Source organism: Suricata suricatta, chromosome 6 (assembly GCF_006229205.1).
Source record: "Suricata suricatta isolate VVHF042 chromosome 6, meerkat_22Aug2017_6uvM2_HiC, whole genome shotgun sequence".
Classification (NCBI taxonomy): Eukaryota; Metazoa; Chordata; class Mammalia; order Carnivora; family Herpestidae; genus Suricata; species Suricata suricatta.
The window spans coordinates 10,397,755-10,409,065 of record NC_043705.1 but is presented as its reverse complement, the minus strand read 5'-3'; the positions used below and the strand labels follow the sequence as shown (position 1 = coordinate 10,409,065).

Here is an 11,311-nt window from a genome sequence, read left to right as displayed (position 1 = left end):
CATTCAACTCCATTCTGGCACTGCCTATCCAGAGACAGCATCATATTCCACAATTGAAGGGATTAAAACAAAACACAACAAAACACCCACAGGCCCAACATAGTGTCACTTGGACCCAAGTTCCCAAGCCAGCGCTTAATATATAATCGAATTGCAGGGCGCCTGGGTGGCTCAGTCAGTTAAGTGTCCGACTTCAGCTCAGGTCATGATCTCATGGTTGGTGGGTTCAAGCCCCACGTTGGGCTCTGTGCTGAGTGCTTGCTCAGAGCCTGGAGGCTGTTTCAGAGTCTGTCTCCTTCTCTCTCTGACCCTCCCTTGCTCATGCTCTGTCTCCCTCTGTCTCTCAAAAAATAAATGTAAAAAAAAAAAGGCAACCGACTGTTGCTATCAGCTCAGGTCATGATCTCACAGTTCATGAGATCAAGTCCCATGTGAGGCTCCAGGCAGACATGTGCAGAGCCTGCTTGGGATTCTCTCTCCTCTCTTTCTCTCTATCAAAAATAAAGAGTTGAACTTTAAAAAAGAAAAAGTAAATACATAATTGAATTGCACTCTTGACCTCCTCAGAAGAGGGGGTAAGTGGGAAGTCAGGAAAATTTTCAGTCAGTGCCAATGAGTCTGCCACTTGGGCCCCCCTTCATCTCCCAAAGAAAGAGGAAGTCATCTGCAGCCTAAGAGCCTGGAGCCTGCTTCGGATTGTGTCTCCCTCTCTCTCTGACCCTCCTCTGTTCATGCTCTGTCTCTCAAAAATAAACAAACATTAAAAAAAAAAGAAACAGCACAACTTAAAAACCCCTTGCAAATAAATTTAGAGGGTGAAAACCCTCTAAAATGAATGCACATCTGGGATGCCTGGGTGGCTCAGTTGATTGAGCGTCCAACACTTGATTTTGGCTTAGGTCATGATCTCAGGGTTTGTCAGTTCAAGCCCTGCGTTGGGCTCTGCACTGGCATTGCTCTCCCTCCCTCTCTGTCTGTGTCCCTCCCCAGCCTGCTCTCTTGCAAAATAAACAAACTGAAAGAAACTAAAAATAAAATGAAGGCACACCTGTCTGGTAGAAACTAATTTCTTAAGACTATTCTTGGCTAAAACACTTAGTTCTCCATTTTCTGTAGCAATAGCATGACTGACTATATTCCCACATGGGACACACTCCCGGGTCTGATCAGGTGATGGGCCGCGGCAAAAATTTCACAGACCCTGACTGTATTCAATGCCCAGGAGAGAGCTCCGACTCCTACTTTCCCCAGAATGCAACTGTGGATCTGAGACTGTTATTATACAGTATCATGCCATAACCCATTTTTAAAAATTAGGATCCACGGGCTGAGAGTGTGAATGGGAACGGACAGAACACACCATTACGAATCAGAAGAGGAACATGAGACAATCTGATCAGTTAGCTGAAGAAAACTAGTTTCCCATTAACTTTTTCTAAGGATCACTTGGAATGAGGGTAGGAAGTACACGCTCAGGATAACTTTACATAACTTAGCTGTAAAGCTAAGATACGCGGCGACACATCTCTTCGTGAATGAGTTGTTTCCATTTTCCATAGAAACATAACAGAATTCCCAGAATGCAGTTCAATAATTACACTTATTTTAAGTTTTATTACAAATGAAAGAAATCCAGGAGAACGATTTCTATACAACTATACAATGTTTTACGTGGCTTCCGTGGTCCTATTAAAGCTTTATATTTAAAATGTCTACATGATATGTGCTTACACAGGCGTGAGACTCAAACGTTACCGCACATGTGACCCGGGCAGCATTGGCCACACACACCCACGTGACGCTGCATATGCGTTTAGTTCCGCCTCTGTCGTAAAGTGCTATTAGTCATCGGAGGGAAGGTACAAGCCTACGAAACAACGAACTTCTCCACGATATTTCCTACTGGGGGAGGGGCGAACCAATTTGACGCTCTCAGCCTGAATAACAGATTTCCACTTAAAAAAAATATATTAAAAACAAGCAAGGAAAGCAAATCAGGCCTCAGATTCTGGTGAGTCTATTGTGAGGTCAAAAGCATCTTAAAACCATGAGCGCTACAATGTAGGTCAGTGTAGTTTCTGAACATTTTGACAAATAAAGAATAAGCAGTTTAAATTAAAACCCTCTAAAAGGGTAAAAGGCATCTTTCAAAAATGAAGGTAAAATTTCAATTAAAGTATTCATTCTTCAAATGAGAAGAACTTTTAAAAGGGAACACGCAGTCATTATGATTTTCACTATTATTCCTGAATAACTAGATTTGTATTTTTACTTACTTTTACAGATGCTTATTCCCAAACAGTGGGCCATAGGAAATATCATCCAATTGACCAGAAACTTAGTCCACATTTCAGAACGTATTTAATGACATTAAAAATCTTTCGTGAACCTGCCAAACCTTGTAAACATAAACCAGGGCAATCTGATATATAACACGGGTGCCAAAAAATGAAAATCACAGGACACAACAAAAGGGCAAAGAACAAATACGTCAAATATCAGTGTATCTTCTCTAATATTTGTGAAAAATAAATTATTTGATATAAACTCAGATATTGTCAGAGTAAGAAAAATTGAAGACAGATTTTCTAAAAAAAAATTACATGAAGTGAAAAGTTGCTTTTGCTAGCCAAGAACTTTGTCTTTCCTGCAAAAAAACAAAAAACAAAAACAAACATGTTTAACTATATGTTCAGGTATGGGCATTACAGCTAAGGGAACTCTTAAAAATATCCTTAAAAATACCATTTGTACTCTTAAAAGAAAAAAAAGTGGTATTCATTTTTCAGAGAATTACTCTGCATAGTAGTTACACACCTCAAAATACATAATTTTCCATTTAAATATACTACCATTTCTCTGGCCTTTATACCTATCTATACCTTTGCTTTCCTATGAAAAACATACGCAAGTCACAATGCTAAGTACTAATTTCTATCCATAAGGCATCTAAAAAATAAGACATAAACATGATACAAAATGAAAAACCACGTGCAAAGGAAACATAATAAATACTTGAGCACTCTTCCTCCTCAAAAAAGAAGTATCAGCAACACTGACTGACATAAATAAATTAGAGTTCATGTTCATAAGGAAAAAAAAAAAGGCCAATCCAGTTCGAGAGTTTCACCGTTTCAGAGTTAACCAGGAGAGAGTGCCTTCACCCCCGTGGTCTGTGGAAGGCAAGAGGAAGACACCAAAGAGGCAAGACTGTTTAGTTTTTCCGACTTAAGAAGAAACACACAAACACAAGTGTGGCCACACACTACTTGGGTGATATGTACTTAGTTACAAAGGTTAACACCGAGGGATTATTTTGCTCCCCTTTCTCACCCTAAGTCACATCAGGTGCTTACACTACATGTCCCCTTGGTATTCTAGATATTTCGCTGTGACGGGCTCCTCAAGTTGAACTCCTCCACTGCCCATTAGTGCAAACGCTGGGTACATCGTGTGTGAACAGTCCACTTGGCGCTCGTAAAGGCATTTCATGTGATCCATGTCATAGAAAGCCACTCTGCCTTTGTCATGGTCAAGGAAAATCCCTATGCTTGTGGGCATCGGCAGAACTCTGTTCTCGGGCTCGTTGGCAGACGTGGCTGACTTGGGGATGAACACCTTCTTCATCCCTATGGTGACGAGCGTGAAGGGCTGGGAAGAATCGAAGCAGGCGTCCTCACTCCCGCTGTCATGGCCGCTGTCTTGCTCGTATCTAGGACACAGCACACGAACAAAGCAGTCTTAGTCGTGACGCCATCCATAGGCCAACTATCCTCGAAACATTTTCACGAGATGATATATGTTGCTTTATTTTTTTTAAGTTGATATATTTGAGAGAGAGAGCATGAGCAGCAGATGAGCAGAGAGAGGGAGAGAGAGATTCCTGAGCAAGCTCTGCACATTAGTGTGGAACCTGACACGCGGCTCAAGCTCACAAACCAAGAGAACATGACCTGAGCCAAAACCAAGAGTCGGATGCTTAACCGACTGAGCCCCCCAAATGCCCCAACACATGTTGCTTTAAAACAAAGTTGTACAGGGCACCTGAGTGGCTCAGCGGGTTAAACGTCCAACTCTTGGTTTCAGCTCAAGTCATGAAGTCACAGTTTGTGGACTGAGCCTCTCATCAGGCTCTGTGCTAACAGTGAGGATCCTACTTGGGATTCTCTCTCTCCTTCTTCGCACCGCCCCCCTACTCGCTCCTGATCGCTCTCTCCCAAAACAAATAAGCATTTATTTCTTTTTAATGTTTTATTTATTTTTGAGACAGAGAGAGACAGAGCATGAGAGGGGGAGGGGCAGAGAGACAGGAAGGCACAGAATGGGAAGCAGGCTCCAGGCTCTGAGCCGTCAGCACAGAGCCCGACACGGGGCTCGAACCCATGACCATGAGATCATGACCTGAGCCGAAGACTTAACTGACTGAGCCACCCAGGCGCCTGAACAAATAAGCATTTAAAATGAAAAGAGGGGCACCTGGGTGGCTCAGTCGGTTAAGCCTCCGGCTTCAGCTCAGGTCAGATCTCACATTCGTGGGTTCGAGCCCCGCGTCAGGCTCTGTGCTGACAGCTAGCTCAGAGCCTGGAGCCTGCTTCCGGTTCTGTGTCTCCTTCTCTCTCTGCCCCTCCCCCTCTCATGCCTGTCTCTCTCTGTATCAAAAATAAATAAAACATTTAAAAAAATAAAAAAATAAATAAAATGAAAATTAAAAAATATGTCCTGCCTGGGTGGCTCAGTTGGTTAAGCGTCTGACTTTGGCTCAGGTCATGATCTCACCCCTCGTGAGTTTGAGCCCCGTGTTGGGCTCTGTGCCAACAGCTTGGAGCCTGGAGCCTGCTTCGGATTCTGTGTCTCCCTCTCTCTCGGCCCCTCCTCTGCTCACACTCTGTCTCTCCATCTCCCAAAAATAAACATTAGAAAATAAATAAAAATTTACAAAAATAAATGAAGTTGTAGGTCAAAAACTTTCTATTAAAATACAATTGATTAAAATCATGACAGCTACACATTGCCATTTAGAAAAATACCAGAGATCCAGCCCCAAATTTGTCATGAAATATCATAAAACATCTACATATATGCACAGATGAGAAAAATAATTAAAAAAACTAAAAAATAATTCATGGCTTTGGCCTATTAAAAATGAAGTGGGGGAAGGCCCCTGGCTGGCACAGTCAGTGGCAGGTGTGGCTTTTGATCTTGGGGTTGTGAGTTCCAGCCCCACACTGGGTGTAGACATTACTTTAAAAAATAATAGTTATAAACAATAATAAGGTGGAGAAAGAAAACCGAAGGGACCTGTCAGAGCTTAAATTAAATATTCGCAGCTCACAATAATATGTTAAAAAATATATGAAACCAAGATGTGTGCCCTAATGCAAGGAATTACTAAAGTAAACTACACGGCGCTGCACAACAATGCAGGATCGTGGTCCCCAGAGCCCTGTTTCCAGCCTGGGGTTTGCCCACGGGCCTACGACCGAGGCAAGCATGAAGGGTTTTCTCCCTCTAGTACAAACCAGCAGCTTGTACAAATGTTTGACACCAAGGTCCTTCCTTCCTTTTCCTTCTGACGCGTGGGTCACATTTTATATATTTGTGATCATACTATATTGTCGCTTTTAATGAGGTCTTCTCACTGATATTTCTGATGTCACAGACCTTTTAAACATTATTAATATCAATATTCTATCACGTGGACCTGGTACTATGTTTAATTAACCATTTCCTGATTATGACAGTCGCTGTTTTGTCAATTTCTCACGCTTGGGCGACAAGCTGTTCCTATCACTCATATTAATTTGGGGTTCTGTTCGCACAAGGGGTCATCAATTATTTGTGTGGGCTCATATGCCTTACACCAGTAAAATGACGAAACCACACAACCCCCATTAAATAATCAATTTCTTCAGGAACTAGAATTCTTAGTGTGGAACCTGTTTACCATGACCCAATTTTGTAAAGTACTTTCATGGGAGTTTAAAGAAATTATGTTCCATTACAAAAGACCAACTTCCCATCAATTCCAAAGTATGGCAGTTAGAAGCATTTCACTATACGTGTGAGTAATTTTTATCACAGAATTGAGGAAGTGGATATGAAAGATGTTCAAAATTTAAAACTGGGGGGTGCCTGGGTGGCTCAGTCAGCTGAACTGTCGACTCTTGATTTTGGATTGGTCCTAGCTCACAGGAATGGGACCGAGCCCCGAGTCAGGCTCTGTGCTGATGGCGTGGAGCCTGCTTGGGATTCTTCTCTCTCTTCTCTATCTCCCCCTCCCTCCCTCCCTTTTACCCCTCCCACTTCCCCACCGCTCGCTCTCTAGGGGCAAAAAAGGTTTAAGAAAATTTTTAAATTAAAAAAATTTTTTTTAATGTTTGTTTATTTTTGAGAGAGAGAGAGAGAGACAGCACGTGAGCAGGGGAGGGGCAGAGAGAGAGAGGGAGACACAGAATCCGAAGCAGGCTCCAGGCTCCGAGCTGTCAGCCCAGAACCTGATGCGGGGCCCAGACCCACAACCCATGAGATCAAGTCTGAGCCAAGTTGGATGCTTAACCGACTGACCGACCCAGGCGCCCCTAAAAGCTTTTTCTAAGTGCAAAGCTACCACATAGTCAAGAAATACCCAAGACAGGCTTGTTTCCTTGTTTCCGTGTGAGTCCAAGACCTCCTGACCCCTTTCCGTAGCCAGCACACCCGAATCTAAGGAGTGTACTCCAGATGCAACAAGCAAACCCAAGGCAATTTCCGGGCTGACCTGGCCAAACAACGATCTCTACCTTTAAGAGAATTATCAAGTTCTAGGTAAAAAAAAGAGCCTACCTTGGACTCACTGCATCCCGGGGAGAACGGAGCCATTCTTGTAGTTTATCACTGGAAGCGACTCCTGCTTTGACGAGGTAGGAGTACGATTCCACGCGGAAGGCCCAGAAGTGCTTCCCCTTGGTGATCCCAACGTCTCCAATGATGTAGTCCAAGCTGGTGTAATAGCCCACTTGGATCCGCTCCGCAGCGAGCAGAAGGTTGAACCCTGCTCGACTCTCGACGCGGTCTCTCTTCAAGTTCAGCAAGAGGCGTTCGTTATTATAGCCACATTTGTCATCAAAGAGGAAATTGAAAACTGCAGAGAGAGCTTAAAGTTAGTCTGATCGTTATCGGTGAGCGCTTCTGTGATGGACAGTTAAATACAATCCGTTTTTGAACTAGAAATTAGTGAAAAGAGACGGGCTGAGACTGTTTCACACCACCCTAGACAAACTATTAGAAACCGAACCCCCAACCGGAAGATCACTTCCAGTAGATGCTCTGTGCCTGAAAATCTCTAGAAATGTCAAATGGCAGAGAAAGTATTTCAAGTGTACGAGAAAGGTTAACGAACACTGTTCCTGGCAAGAGATACAGCCAATCTCTTCTATTTTATACTGTTGGATCTGTCCCTTTTCCCTTTAAAATAAGGGGATGTACATTTTCATAATTACTTGTACAGTTTACTAAATACTTATTCTAAATATTAGCAATTTTAGTAGGGGTTTTTCCTTATCAATCAACATGGCAGACATGAGAAATTTTAAAAAAGGCACAGGTTTTGGGTTTAGAGAGACCAATTTTAATCCCTGAGGCATTTTTTATGTTTATTTTTGAGAAAGAGGGGAGGGAGAGAGAGAGAGCGAGAGCGAGCGAGCGAGCACACACGTACACGCGCGCATGCGGGGGAGGGGCAGAGAGAGGGGGAGACACAATCTGAAGCAGGCTCCAGGCTCTGAGCACAGAAACCATGAATCACGAGATCACGTCCTGAGCCCAAATTAGATGCTTAACCAACTGAGCCAGCCAGGCGCCCCGGTATTTTTTTTTTTTAGTGTTTATTTATTGGGGGGAGGGGCAGAGAGGGAAGAGGAAAGAGGATCTGAAGCAGACTCTGCGTTGTCAGCAGAGAGCCCACTGCAGGGCTTGGCTTGAACTCATGAACTCACAAACTCAGGAACCAAACCATGAGATCATGACCTGACCCTAAACCTACTGAGCCAGCCAGGCGCCCTCCCGCTGAGGCATTTAAATGGAGTTTAACTAAAGCTTTGATTTCCTGACTACAGAATAGATAGACTACCACTCTCCAAAGTCTCCATCAACTCGCGTCCATTAAACACAAGTTGGCTGTAGCCCAAGAGTTGAAAGAAAATGTGGTCTCTCCATACAGTGGAATATTGTTCACCCTAAATAAGCAAGGAAATTCTGGTACATGCTACATCATGGATGAAACCCCAAATAAGCCAGACATAGGATCATACCCATCCATTCATATGAGGTAGAAGCAATTCATGGAGGCAGAACGTAGAATCGAGTTTCCCACGCTCTGGGGGGAGAGAAAGTTGTGTTTAATGGGCACAGAGTTTCAGCCTGGAAAAAATGAAAATGTTCCCGAAACATGAGTGGTAGTGGTGGCCCAACAACAGGAATGTACTTAATGCCACTGACCACTGATGTGTACACTTAAAAGTGGTTAAAATGGTGATTTTTAACGACATTATAGACCACGGTTAAGACGACGTCCTGTACAGCAAGCTAAAGCCATTCTCCCTGGGTAGGCAGACGACTCTTCCCGGTAAATCGTCCTGACAACCATCTTCCTGTCAATCTCAAAAGTCTCCTCGTTTGCAAAATAAAACCTTTAATGGTCACCCTGGTCACGTATTCCCGGAGAAAAGAAAGACAACTCTGGGGGCATCTGTCTGGCTCAGTCGGTAGAGCACACAACTCTTTATCTTGGGGCTGTGAGTTCGAGCCCCACATTGGGTGTATAGATTACTTAAAAATAAAATCTTAAAAACAGAAAGTAAGACAACTTTGAATGTGTCCGTCCTTCCTTCCCCCTCCACCAAGTCACTGAAAACCCAGAAGCTACTTCCAGGTTTCTTTTTAATTCCACTTTCAGTCAGACAAGAAAAGGGGAAACTGCATAAAATGTACAAATATTTATTTCATACTTGCAAATCCATCCTAAAACTAATGAATTGTATTCGAAGAAAACCAATTTTCGCCAACCCTACTTATCTGGATTCTAATTTTCTTTTTTTAATGAGCCACAGTGGGCATGAAAACCAGGCAGTGGAGAGTACACTCTGGACAAAAAGGGAAGGAAGGAAGGACAGAGTGTACAAAATGTGGGCACACAGGCCACCAAAAACAGGCCGGAGCTGCGGGGTCTAAAAACCAACTGGAGGAACCTCGAAGGCCGTCGGCGACAGGGCAAAGCGTGTGCTGCTAACCAGAGCGCACCTGCCGCTGCCGGGCGCGGCCCGGGAACACTGTGGGGAAACGGCGGACCCGAAGGTGACTCTCATTCTACGAAAATCCACAGGCACCTGCAGTAGCAGCAGTGACTTCAGACCTGGGTGGTGTAGGGGAGGCCCGGCAAGAGGAGCAGTCAGTACTGAGAGGGGAGGGGCGGCGAATCCTCGTGCCAGGAATCACCGAGTTCGAGACAACATCCAGACACGTGAGAATGAGGTAAATCAAGATATTGCATGTTACACCAATTACTTAAATAATTTCTATGTAACATTTCTATTATACCGATACTTTCATATTTCATATTATACAGCAGGAATATTTCATATTATACCATACTTCAGAATCAAAATATTTCATACTATGCCAATAATTTTTTTAAACCTCCTTGGGTCTACGTTCTAGAGAGGTCTGTATGCCTAACAAAAATACACAATTATACCATTAACAAATTGTAAGGTAGAATTCATGCTTTTTTTCACTTCAAATTAATAGCCCTGCTCACTCAGATGTCTTCCTATTTTTCTCCCTCTGATGTCAGTCCACACTCTAATCCTATTCCCAGCCTACAGAGTGAACTTCAAGGATTCCATTTCTTTCCAAAACCTAGCTAGGGATGGAATCTATTTTCTAGAATTATTATTTTTTTAAATCAATGAAAGCTGCTTTCAAGGCAGAGCTATACAAAAACAGTGCCTAATTTATTTATTATTTTTAGGGGCGCCTGGGTGACTCAGTCAGTTGAGCATCTGGCTTCGGCTCAGGTCATGATCTCAGTTTGTGGGTTTGAGCCCCACATCGGGCTCTGTGCTGACAGCTCAGAGCCTGGAGCCCGCTTTGGATTCTGTGTCTCCCTCTCTCTCTGCCCCTCCCCTGCTCATGCTGTGTCTCTCTCTCAAAAATAAATAAAAACCATTAAGAAATTTTTAAAAATGTGTATTATTTTTTAAAGCTTATTTCTTTTGAGAGAGAGAATGTGTAAAAGAGCAGAGGAGGGAGCACAGGGAGAGGGAGAGAGAGAGAGAATCCCAAGCAGAGGGCTCCACATGGTCAGCACAGAGCCCCACTTGGGGCTCGATCTCCTGAATGGTGAGGTCATGCCCTGAGCCGAAATCAAGAGTCAGGCGCTTGACTGACCAAGCCACCCAGGCGCCCCGAGTTTTTGATTTATCGAGGTCTCTTCTGACTACAATTGGTTTGTTCCCAATCTTTCCAGTACCTGGAGCCGGAGGCGTGTGAAGAACCAGCTCCCTGCTGCAAGGACTGGAGATGGAGCCCTTGTAGGCTCTCACCCTGAAGGCATAGTTACAATTGCTCTCCAGATCGGAGATGACTTTACTCGTGCCGCACACTTCTATCTCGTTCCAAGGCAGCATCTCTTCGTCTCTGTTAATCTTCCGATACTCGAGGACATAGCTGTCGGCTTTGTCCTTTTCTGGATGGTGCCAGTTGATCAGAGCGTTGTTATAGACTTTGCTCTGCTCCTCGTTGATCTCCGGCGCTTCTATGCCTGGAAGAACGCAGAAACCAAAGAGTGTTACAATCCTGTTATTTCAGAACCGATACATCATGTACTGACAACACTTAAATCAGTTCTAATTTTTTTTTTTAGCATTTATTCAGTTTTGAGAGACAGCGAGTGAGAGAGACAGAGCATGAGTGGGGAGGGGCAGAGAGAGAGAGAGACACAGCATACCCATGAACCATGAGATCATGACCTGAGCTGAAGTCGGATGCTTAACGGACTGAGCCACCCAGGCTAAGGCCCCTTACATCACTGCAGTACTATCTAAGAGTTTTCTAAATTTGTAACACCATGTATAAGAGACAGAATAACTCCTGTAAGAGACCACAGCGTGGGCGGACCCTGTGGACATGCAAGCTGAAATAAGCCAGACACAGAGAGACAAACACCGATGCGTGATTCCACTTATGAGAGGAATCTAGAAGAGTCGAATTCATAAAATCAAAGACTGGAATTCTGGCTCCAGAGGCTGGGGGAAGGGACAAATGGGCAGTTACT

At 43.7% G+C, this 11,311-nt stretch overlaps 1 protein-coding gene across 1 annotated transcript in view; it reads right to left on the bottom strand.

Annotated features, from left to right (window-relative positions):
• Positions 1-3,253: 3,253 nt before the first annotated feature.
• Positions 3,254-11,311, bottom strand: part of TRIM36 (tripartite motif containing 36) — a 41,847-nt gene continuing 33,789 nt past the window's right edge. Inside the window, exons 8-10 of the mRNA XM_029941588.1 lie at positions 10,508-10,798; positions 6,823-7,120; positions 3,254-3,712 (exon numbers count right to left, since the gene is read on the bottom strand). Of these exons, the coding sequence (XP_029797448.1) occupies positions 3,358-3,712; positions 6,823-7,120; positions 10,508-10,798 (944 nt within the window). The 3' untranslated portion in view covers positions 3,254-3,357. The remainder of the gene's footprint in view (positions 3,713-6,822; positions 7,121-10,507; positions 10,799-11,311) is intronic.